At 37.4% G+C, this 12332-nt stretch overlaps 1 protein-coding gene across 7 annotated transcripts in view; it reads left to right on the top strand.

Moving 5' to 3' along the window:
* CLOCK (clock circadian regulator) overlaps positions 1 to 12332 on the top strand; it is a 118337-nt gene that overhangs the window by 78419 nt on the left and 27586 nt on the right. For all 7 annotated transcript variants that reach the window (XM_058434363.1, XM_032151348.2, XM_058434345.1 and 4 more), the window contains 3 exons: positions 6080 to 6200; positions 10677 to 10790; positions 10928 to 11046. In XM_058434363.1, coding sequence (XP_058290346.1) covers positions 6080 to 6200; positions 10677 to 10790; positions 10928 to 11046 — 354 coding nt within the window. The remainder of the gene's footprint in view (positions 1 to 6079; positions 6201 to 10676; positions 10791 to 10927; positions 11047 to 12332) is intronic.

The following is a 12332-nucleotide window of genomic DNA, read 5'->3' as shown; positions in this document are numbered from 1 at the left end:
CTGCCTCAGAAACACAAATACATCATACAGCTGTACAAAAATATTGCCTTTCTTTATATCTTTATTTCAAAAGCTTTTTTCTATTTAAAAAACTTTTTTTAACCTTTTAAACATTTGTAAAACTAAGACAGAAACATACACACATTAGCCTAGGCCTACACGGGGTCAAGATCATCAACATCACTGTCCTCCACCTCTACATCTTGTCCCATTGGAGGTCTTCAGGAGAAACAATAGGCATGAAGTCATCTCCTATAATAACAGTGCCCTTTTGAAATACCTCCTAAAGGACCAGCCTGAGGCTGTTTTAGAGTTAACTTAAAAATATATATATAAGTCTGGGCGTGGTGGCTGACGCCTGTAATCCCTGCACTTTGGGAGGCCGAGGCGTGCAGATCACCTGAGGCTGAGAGTTTGAGATCAGCCTCACCAACATGGAGAAACCCTGTCTCTACTAAAAATACAAAATTAGCCGGGCGTGGTGGCGCATTCCTGTAAAATCGCTTGAACCTGGGAGGCAGAGGTTGCAGTGAGCCGAGTTCGAGCCATTGCACTCCAGCCTGGGCAACAAGAGCGAAACTCCATCTCAAAAAATAAAAAAATGTAAATAGAGAATACTCTAAATCATTAAAAGTATAGTAAATACATAAACTAGTAAGATGATTGTTTATTATCATGTACATATGTACTGTATATAATTTTATGTGCTAAACTTTTATATGATTGGTGGCACAGTAGGTTTGTTTACACAAGCATCACCACAAACACAAGTGCAAAGGATGAGTAATGCATTGATCTATGACATTACAACAGATGACATCACTAGACAGTAGGAATGTTTCGGCTCCACCTTAATCTTAGGGCCACCTGTGGTCATATGTGCAGTCCATTGTTGACTGAAACATTGTTATGCAGTGCAAGGTCGTACCACTTTATCTAACCTCTCTTCTTCCTGTCTTCTTTATTCTAATGCTAACTTTTTAGCGTTTCCATTTTAATCGGCCTGTTTAAAATGTTAAATCACTGAGAATGTCTTGAGAATAAATTTCTGCTGAGATACTTGTTGCAATTAGGGCAACTCGTAAATATTTTTCTCGATAGAATTACTTATAAAAAACACTCTAAAAATAGTAGATACAGAACTTTTTATGCTATGTGACTTTGAACTGATAATGTCTTATTGGCCATATTTTAATTCATTATATGACCAAAAGGGTAGAGAATTAGAAAAGTGTATTTTGTTTCATTAGGATGGTGAATACCTGGTTTATGTGCTTACTTTTTTTCTAATGTGTATTTATTAATATCTACTCTGTGCCAGACACCATGCTAGGTGCTGTGCCACAACTGATAGGCTTTTGGGGGGGAATTTTCAGTTTTTAATATGTAATGATGTTATTGAAGATGGAGCTCATGGTATAAATATTCTAAAGTTACTTATAACTACTCTTAAAATGCCTCTCTCTGTCTGGGTGCAGTGGCTCACACCTTTAATGCTAATGCTTTCAGAGGCTGTGGTGGGAGGATTGCTTGAGGCCAGGAATTGGAGACCAGCCTGGGCAGCATAGTGAAGCATCCTGTCTCTACAAAAAATAAAAAAAAAATAGCTTATCTCTATAACAGGGTAAAGTAATTCTGCTTGTAAATATCTCTTTCAAGAGATATTGAAAAGTGGTATTTCTCTCCCTCTGATTACTTTGATACTTCATACCTTATAAAGAGAATGAATGGATTTTAGCACTTAAAAGTCCAGGCTCTAAAGGGGCATTTTTTAAAGTTGAAAGCCACGCAGTACATAATTTGCTAATTTCTGTGGTTCATACAGAAAATAACTTTGACTTTACTACTCTTCTGGGGCTTTATTTTCTAGTAAGCTCAAATAGTAGGATAAGCCCAACATTTAAAAACTTGTTTGAGAGTAAAACATGAGATTATTAGCAACACATAAGTAAACTAGCATAGGCAGAAAAAGGGACAGACTGATTGAGTTTTCTGGACAACTTAAAAAAATTTGTTTTCATAGCAAGAAAACCCAGGGAAAGAATCCCATTATAGGATTAAGATAATGTTTAATTAGTTTAAAATAAGTATAATAATATCTTTTAAACCATATATAACTGTATTGTGTTTTGTCATGTTTACAGAAACTATATAATCTAGTCGTAGAGCATCGTTTGCAATGTGTTCACACTTTCTAAAAGCCTGCTTCTTGGCACTTGCTTGAATTCCATTCAGAATTAGATGCCCTTCATCTCTGTTCTACTGTTAACTTGTATGTACTACTGTCATGATACAGAGAATTGTAATTTTCTGTTTATTTGGATAGTTATGGTAGTTGTAGCTTCTTAAAGGCAGGAACTTTATCTCTGTATCCAGAGGAGCTAGCTGTTTTCTTGGAGAGTCACTCAGTGATTATTTGTGGAATGTATGAAAATGAGTATGCTACTTGATTTGGCTGTTTTAAAAAAATCCCTTTCTAATCTTTAGTGAGTTTAATTGCCCTTTGAAATAGGCAACATGTGATAGATCTCATTGGAATCGAAGTGTTTGATTACCACTTCCCTGAATGAAAACCTCTCACCTTCCCATTTTCTTCTGGACATTTTTAAAAACATTTTTAACTTTGGAACCATTTTTAGATGTACAGAAAAATGGACAAGGTAGTACAGAGAATTCCCATGTGCCCTATACCCAGTTTCCTCTGTTATTAACATCTTCTAGATTTTAAAAAATTGTTTGTGTCATCCAATCACTAAATGGTAATGTTGACCTCTACTAAAAATACAAAAAATTAGCCGGGCGTGGTGGCGGGCGCCTGTAGTCCCAGCTACTCAGAGAGGCTGAGGCAGGAGAATGGCGTGAACCCGGGAGGCGGAGCTTGCAGTGAGCCGAGATTGCGCCACTGCACTCCAGCCTGGGCGACAGAGCGAGACTCCGTCTCAAAAAAAAAAAAAAACAAAGGCTACTGATTTATGTCATAGAAGTAAATCAGCAGAACTTATATTTCCTTTTCATGAAACGAGTAAGGGAGATAAAAAGATCCAAGTAGTTACCATTTTCTTTTCTTATTTTTGAATTGTGTTTGAGAACTGAGTGTATGTATGGTCACATAAAGTATGGTCAGCCTTATTTAGAGATTTTAAATGTAGTGGTTAATGGAAAGTTTGACACCTATTAAAGTGGCAGGAGAGGCATAATGGTTGGGGGAGGCATTGCTTGTGATCGTACTGCTCTTGATACAGGCATTCATTTTCTTTTATCTATGAATACGAAACATCCTATGAAGTTATAGATGAAAAAACAAGGATAAGATAGGTCACATCATAATTTACCGAATAGTAGTAGAAGAAATTGTTAGTAACAAATAATAGTAGAAAACTATAATCATTCTCAAAAATGAAAATTTTAGTTCCTATTAATATTTCAAGTTGGTGGCATGTTTTTCTATTAAGATGACGTATTAGTCTTGTCACACTGCCATAAAGGACTCCCCAAGACTGGGTAATTTATAAAGGAAAGAGGTTTAATTGACTCACAGTTCAGCATGGCTGGGGAGGCCTCAGGAAACTTACAATCATGGCGGAAGGGGAAGCAAACACGTCCCTCTTCACATGGCATCAGGAAGCAAAAGTGCTGAGCAAAAAGGGGAAAAGCCCCTTACAAAACCATCAGAACTGGGAAAACTCACTATCAGGAGAACATCAGCATAGAGGTAACTTCCCCCGTGATTCAATCACCTCCCACTCAGCCCCTCCCACAACACATGGGGATTATGGGAACAACAGGATGAGATTTGGGTGGGGACATAGCCAAACCATATCAGATTATTTTTTGCATCAATATCATATACTATATTTTGATTATTTATTTTGTCAATAGAAGGCAACTTTCTAGCATTTGTGTTATTCAGGCCTATTTATTTATTATTATTATTTTTTGAGACAGAGTCTTATTCTGTCACCCAGGCTTGAGTGTGGTGGTAGGATCTCAGCTCACTGCAGCCTCTGCCTGCTGGATTCAAGCGATTCTCCTGCCTCAGCCTCCCGAGTAGCTGCGACTATAGGTGCACACCACCATGCCCAACTAATTTTTGTGTTTTTAGTAGAGACGAGGTTTCTCCATGTTAGCCAGGCTGGTCTTGAACTCATGACCTCAAGACAGTCCACCTGCCTCAGCCTCCCAAAGTGCTGGGATTACAGGCATGAGCCACTGCACCCAGCCATGCCTGAATTTTTAGTTCACTCTTTTAGTTGTAGCGGCTTTTCAGACTTCCAGAAAAATCCTTTATTGAAGTACAGATATATTTTTGGTGTGTTTATCCCTTAAGCCATTATCAAATACCTCCTTAGTCTAAAATCATTTATTGTACTAATAACTGTTAAACACAAGGCACGGTGTTAATGTGCCTTGATTGGAAGTGAGAAAGATAAAGATGTAAGAGGCCCCTTTTATTCACCTGTAGGGCAACAGGACATAGACATTAAAATATAGTCATCCTTTGGTATCCATGGGGGAATTGGTTCCAGGACCTGCTGCAGATACCAAAATCCATGGATCGTCAAGCCCCATAGATAAAATGGTGTTGTATTTACATGTAACTTACACACATCTTCCCATTTACATTAAATCATCTCTAGATTATTTATAATAACTAATACAGTGTAAATATGTGTTATACTATAGTGTTTAGAGAATGATTAGAAAAATGTCTGCACGTATTCAGTACCGACACAACCATCCATTTTTTGTTTGTTTTTCCTGAATAGTTTTGATCCATGGTTGGCTGAATTCTGCTAAATGGGAAATGAATGATACAAGTAATAAATACTAAAGGAATTTTATTTTTAATGTGGATTATGATGTTAAGGGAATGCTTTCTTGAAAGAAGTGATTTGAACTGGTCTTTGAAAGGAGAAAGATACAGATATGTAGAGAGAGGGGAAGGTCATTTCACTTCATGGAGTGGGCTTGGAGGGCTGGAGAAAAGACAGAAGAAATGATGGGAATGTGTGGCCTATATGAAGAATAGTATTAGGTTGGTGCAAAAGTGATTGCGGTTTTTGTTATTAAAAGTATGGCACCAACCTAATACAACACCCCTTTCTCCCCTCTCGCCATTCTTACTGCCTGTGTTTGTTGTTGTTTGTTTTTTATTTTTAAGCAGTGGAGCTCTTCAAACAAAATCTTTACAGATGCATAAAATAAAAACAAAAAATAGAACTGCTTTAGTTTAATACAGAGGCAGGACCCTGGGCCCTGCTTCACAGCTCCTTTTTACTTCCCCACCCTCTAGTCCCACCTTTACAGTCTTTGAGATACTGTCTCAGTATCCCTAGGATTCCACAGAGCAGTTGGAAACACAGGAAACCAGGTAGAATGCATAGTAGCAAATGTAAAGTCATGGAAGTTTTGTTATCAGTGGTACTTAAGTAGAGGAACTATCTTACTCATCTTTGATTCCACAGCCATGGCACATTGTAGCCAACCTGATGTTTGTCAAATTGCTATTGATTAATCACGATTAAAGTTATGTATTAACAAGAATTCTAATGCTTAACATATTAGTTGTCCTTTTGAGGGGGGATAACTAAACACAAGGCTTTTGTACAATGGGATGCAGGATAAATGCCAGGAAAAGATGAAATAAAGGACACATTGGACAATTGAAATCACACCAAAACAAAATCTCCACTTTATTTAGCTTGTGCGTAGTCCTTTATAGTAGGATATACCACCATTGTTTACCATAGGTTTGAGTATATGGTAAGGCTATGACTTGTCGCCAGAGATTTTTCTTATTAACTCTCTTGGTCCCATTGTATTTTGAAATGTTCAAAACATTTTGGTGAAACACAGCTTTGCAAATAATTTTTCAGGCTTTCAAGGTCATATTGGTCATGGATCGGATGACAGTATCATCTCAATCTTGTTTTTTGAGATTTGGTCTATAACTTGACATTTGTTGGTTTTCACAGATAATTGAAAGTTAACTGCTGTGTTTAATAGCGATTATGTACTTTTAAAGCAATTGTCTCTTGAATCATTAAAGTTATTTTACTTTTAACAATTTTCTTTTCAGTCTGATCTTGTGGATCAAAGTATATTTAATTTTATCCCAGAAGGGGAACATTCAGAGGTTTATAAAATACTCTCTACTCATCTGCTGGAAAGTGATTCATTAACCCCAGAATATTTAAAATGTAAGTAGTAGCTGTTAAGCAAAAAAGTCAAATGTTATATTCGGTAGCACTATCCTTTTGCAAGTTTATGAAAAATACAGACTTCTTTAAATACAGCATTACTCCATATGCCCTATTAGGTCCTTTTTCAGTATTAAAATATATATAAAATGAAATTGTGACCATATTAAAAATCTGTAATCTGTTTCAGAGTATATTGAAATCCCATCTTATTTGTTATAATAAATCCTGGACTCCCATTATTCCATAAAGCTGTATTTTATGCAAAAGTGAGACCTGGAAATATATTGTTATTAATTTATAAATAAAACTTTACCATATTTAATAAGGGAAAATTAAACATTCTAATTTTAACGATTGTTAACCAATTGGACACTCAAACTGGAAGAAATTTCTGTTTCTTTTAAAATTATTAAATATAAAGGTAAATTATCTACCTTATTAAACAATTGAACGGTCATTTGTTAGACGTATCTAATTTGCTAGGTACTTGTGCTGTATCATAAAAATATCAAGAATAGTGAAAATAGTTCTCACCGTCAAGATACACAGCATATTATGGTAGAATCAGACATTTCTACTAGGTCCATTGACAAATTTATTTGACTGGAGTACCTCATTTTCTTCATATATTACCCTGTATAAAATCCAGAATTGTTACAGCAGTACATTTGGCCATTAGCTATTAGATACCTTCTTTAATCACCTTTTTCATTATTTTTAAATGTGTCTCATCTGCTAATACTGACATTATCTTAAAGATTCTTTGTATTTGAATCCTCAAATTCTGTAGCATACTGTCTAAAAATTGAGATATACACATACACACACACACACGCACACACACAAATTTGTATGTATCTATAACTTTGATAAGAGTGGATGGGCTTTCAGCGAGAGTTGAGAAAAACTAGACTTGGAGAATTCATTTCAAGCCTTGTTTTAAAACCAAGTTTATATGACATTGACCATTAGGCCACTCTAGTCTGGTACTTAGAAAGATTTAGGCTGGATATAATAGATGCCTACAATTAGTATTTGAAGCCATGGATGGAATGGAAAGCTTGAGGTAAATATATAGAACAAGGAGAGAAAAATTAGAAAGGTGGGATCCAGCCGGGCCTGGTAGCTCATGCCTGTAATCCCAGTAGTTTGGGAGGCTGAGGCGGACGGATCATTTGAAGCTAGGAGTTTGAGACCAGCCTGGCCAACATGGCGAAACCCCATCTCTACCAAAAATTAACTGTACCAAAAATTAACTGAGCATGGTAGTGCATGCTCAGTAGTCTCAGCTACTTGGGAGACTGAGGTAGGAGAATTGCTTGAACCCCGGAGGCTGAGCTTGCAATGAGCCAGGATCACACCACTGCATTCCAGCCTGGGCGATACAGCGAGACTCTGTCTCAAAAAAAAGAAAGAAAGGTGGAACCCTTTGGAGATAGCAATAGGAAGACAAAGGAGAAGGCATTTGCTTTGAAAACCCTACTAAGAATAAAATTGGCTGGAGAACTAAATAAAAGCCTTTGGCAGAAAGAGCTTAGGCTTCTGCTTCCAAGAACAGGAATGAAAATGGCAAGAATACTTAAGAAAAGTCTTAATTAAATGGCTTGCTGATCTCCTAGTTAAACAAATGATATACAAAAGAGTTCTTGCCCCAGGAAAAAGAAAGTTTCATGCCAAAAGAATAAACACAAGTTAAAACACAGGGAAAATTGCTTAGAAAATTCGGTAGGTCATTTTGGCCATAATGAAGTTGAGATTGTACAGGTGGTAAAATTTGTGTCTAGAGAAGGAATAAGGACAGAATTATAAAGGGGCTAAGGAATTTGAGTTTTATTTTTTACAGAGTAGAGAGCCAGTGAAGGAGATTTGGGTAGTTTTGCTGTCTGCAAAAAAAGGAAAAACAAAATCAGGTAAATAGTGGGAAGTTGATTTGGAGAAGGCTAGGAAGAAGACTTGGAGCAGTGGGTTGCCTACCCCAGGCCTACCTGGCTTCTGCTTCATAAAGAGGCCCTGAGTCTGAGAGCTGAATAAGAAGAGCCCTGGATTTCTCATCATAGTGGCTCAACTCAGGCTGTGCTCACCTGACCTGCAGATTTCGTACTATACAAATCAAGTGATAGCTTTATGGAGTTACTCCTCAGTTTCATTCCTAGGGTTCAGTTAAACACAACCAGAGATCTTATGGATCAGACCATTCTGATGATCAAGCTGGCCATACTGCCTGGTACAGTAACTATTACTACTTTTCCTGTAACAGCTGTTCTGCCTCATGGAGGTCCAGGTCTTCATTGCAGTGAAAGCATCTTTCACCAGCATCTCTGGCCTAGAAAGAGCAGCAGTACCTTGCTTATAAAAGTTGCTGCCATTTTCGTCATCTGGTTTGGGAGATTAAAAAAATCACTCAGGGAGAAAATTTTGAAAAGGACCAGACTGGAGACAAAAAGGAAAACCATATAATCCTAGCAATAAAAGTAAGGATGGGCTGAGCACAGTTGTTCATGCCTATAATCTCAGCACTTTGGGAGGCCAAGGCAGGCAGATTGCTTGAGCCCAGGAGTTCAAGACCAGCATGGGCAACATGGTGAAACACCGTCTATACAATAAAGAGAAATAAAAAAATTGGCTGGGGTGTGGTGACACATGTCTGTTGTTCCTGCTACTCAAGAGGCTGAGCTGGAGGATCACTTGAGCCCAGGAGGCAGAGGTTGCAGTGAGCTGCGATCATGTCACTGTAGTCCAGCCTGGGTGACAGAGCGAGACTTTGTCTCAAAAAAAAAAAAAGGATGGAGAGGAAAGTATATGACTGTTAAGTGTGTAAACTCAATAGGACTTGATGTGGTAGGCTCAGGTGACCAACTGACTAAGAATCATCAGTGGGGAAGGTTGAAGATAGTTAGACTTTGAACCTGTTAGGTTAGATGAAAAAGCCATCTATGATGATAATAACTGAAGAATATAAGCTTGAAGTAGTGAGCAAAGAAAGGTGTTAAGGACTAGTAAGTCCTTGAGTGCCGAAATAATACCATGAAAGTAGTTACAAGTCTAAGAGTAATAGACAAGACTGAATCAGAGTGGCAGACTGTGGAGGCATAATGAATACATATTTCGGTTACCTAAATGCAAGGTAATTTGCAACTGCACTAAATTGGCAGGCTTCCTTGGTGAAATAAGTAGCAGGTCTTGGTGACAGATTAGGTTTGGGACTTGTGATAGGAAGAGACCAAATTGATACAGTTTCTAACTTGGGAAATAAGCATACATAGACGAAGGGAGCTTGAAAGAAAGATAAATTCACTTTCAAATATTTTGAATTTAAGTTACTGATGGGACAATCAAGTACGAATGTCCTGAAAGCAAATGATAGGTAACTTTGTCTCACATAAAATGCTAGAGTTGGAGAGAGAGATTTAGGATCAGAAGAACCTTTGTGAAAACCCCTAGTATGAAAATGGATTAGCAGAAGAGATAGGAATAGTCAGTAAGGTAGGAAGGTAAATTTATGCTGTGGGAATGACAAAGGATGACTTTTAAGAAGAAGTGGAAATGAAAAACCATTGAAGTTAACAATACAAATGTTAGTAATCTTGAGAAGAATAATTGCTGTAGAGGTGTAAGGATGAAAGCCACGGTGTGTGAAGTTAAGGGAAATGAATATATGGAAGATGGAGCCCATAATGAAAAGGAAGGAGATCTATAATACCAAAATAATTAGCAAAACTCCTTTGTTTCAGATGGAAGACCTGAACAAATTTAAAAGTAGATAGTAAGGACCCTTGGCCAGGTGCAGTGGCTCTTGCCTATAATCCCACCACTTTGGGAGGTTGAGGCAGGAGGATCGCTTGAGCCTAGAAGCTTGTAACCAGCCTGGGCAACATAGTGAGACCCCATTTCTACAAAAAATTAAAAATTAGCCAAGCATGGTGGCTCACACCTGTAGTCTTGGGTACTTGGTAGGCTGAGGCAGGGGGCTCACTTGAGCCCAGGAGTTCGATGCCACAGTGAGCTGTGATCATGCCACTGCACTCCAGCCTGGGTGACAAATCAAGACCCTGTCTCAAAAAAAAGAAGAAAGTAAGGACCCAAAGGTGTAGATGCTAAAGGAATAAGCAACAGTGATGTGGCCCGGGTCCTAGAGAAAATAGGAAAGACTATAAATAGTAGAGATGGAAGGATTAGCTTTAGAATGTGAAGCAAAACTTTCCTTTGAAAGTGAGTAAAGAATGAAAAGGATGAGTAGATAAAAACAGGGAAACTTAAGTTGTTTGCACCAGAAAATCTATTTTTTCTGTTAAAGACAAAGTGAGGTCCTCTCCTGAAGGTACTCTACTTTTATGAACTAAATGTCATTGACGACTTCTGTTGGGGAAAATAATGTTTGTAAACTTACACAACTTTTATGATCTTATTTAATATGGTATATCAATCATTGTTTTATATCACAAATATGTGATTTTTTAAATCTCTTTATTTCAGCAAAAAATCAGTTAGAATTCTGTTGTCATATGCTCCGAGGAACAATAGACCCAAAGGAGCCATCTACCTATGAATATGTAAAATTTATAGGAAATTTCAAATCTTTAAACAGTGGTGAGTTAAAATGCTTCTCTCACAATGTGTTTTAACTTGTTATTTTTCTATGCTCTTAAAGACATAGATGTTTGAATATCAGTAACAATTAGGTTTTGCTGGCATAACTGATGATACATATTTCCCTATTGTTTTAGTATCCTCTTCAGCACACAATGGTTTTGAAGGAACTATACAACGCACACATAGGCCATCTTATGAAGATAGAGTTTGTTTTGTAGCTACTGTCAGGTTAGCTACACCTCAGTTCATCAAGGTATGTTTCTAATTTTATTTCCCAAAGGGGATTTCAGTTCATATGGTTAGAACTGCCTGAAACTTCCTGCAGACATTGAGGTGGAATGGCTATGTAGTCATTAAATATGCATGATAATATTTTTGAAACGACGAGTTATCAAGACACTCATTAAATTGTATAACTAATTTTTTAGTATATATCCTTTGCAGTTAACCAGTGATTATCATATACCAATATTGCCCTACTTTTGTGGAAGATTTTAGGATCCTTTTGTGTGTTATTCATTATCTCTATTAAAAGGGAAAGTCCAAAAATCTAGGTTTTTGGAATCTTTATTTTTAGAAGGTCACTTTTAAATTTTTATTTGAAATGTACAAGTGGCTCTTTGCCACATATAACTTACCTTTTCAAATGTAAAATTAAGTATCTTATTTTTATTTCCTGGACCCAACAAACAGATGTTAAGTAGGGAAGTGGGAAAGTGAAAGAGTTCAACCACTAGAAACTGACTGAAAAGAGGCAGCCAGGCTAAGATTTAAAATTTAGGCGGGGCCGGGCAAGGTGACTCATGCCTGTAATCCCAGCACTTTGGGAGAGCAAGGCGAGAGGATTGCCTGAGCCCAGTAGTTTGAGACCAGCCTGGGCAACATGACAAGACCCCATCTCTACAAAAAATACAAAAAATTAGCCAGGCATGGTGTTACACACCTGTGGTCTCACTTACTCAAGAGGCTGAGGCGGGAGGATCATTTGAGCCCAGGAGGTCGAGGCTGCAGTGAACTGTGTTTGCATTTTATTTTGAGACAGAGTCTCCCTCTGTCTCAAATACATTTGGGGGGACATCATAGTATAGGACAAAGTACTGAATTAATAGAAGATCTTAAGCCAGTCTTGCTTGGTTTGTTTTGATCTTAATGAAATAATAGTTGTTAACATTTGAGTGCTTACTACATGCTGTGTATTTTACATGCATTATCTCATTAATTCTTATGACAACCCTATAAGGTAGACATTATTACGCTCCCTCATTTTACATTATAAGGAAACAGAGGCTTAGGGAAGTTAAGTTATTTGCCCAAAGTCTCAGCTATTAGTGATGAAACTAGGACTTGATTCTATTAATTAATAATTGTTTTTTTCTGAAAGCCCAAGCTCTCAACTATTACAGTGTGCTGCAGGTCAGTCAGGGACACAGAGGCAGAGTGGAATACATTGTTTAGTATGACTAGAGTCTAAGGTTAGTGTGTGGAGGGGGAAGAGATAGTGGGAGGTAAGGCTAGAAAAGTAATCAGAAACCAGAAATA

Source organism: Hylobates moloch, unplaced genomic scaffold, assembly GCF_009828535.3.
Source record: "Hylobates moloch isolate HMO894 unplaced genomic scaffold, HMol_V3 SCAFFOLD_2, whole genome shotgun sequence".
Classification (NCBI taxonomy): domain Eukaryota; kingdom Metazoa; phylum Chordata; class Mammalia; order Primates; family Hylobatidae; genus Hylobates; species Hylobates moloch.
Note: the sequence above shows the minus strand (reverse complement) of the source record. Positions and strands in the feature narration are given on the sequence as shown.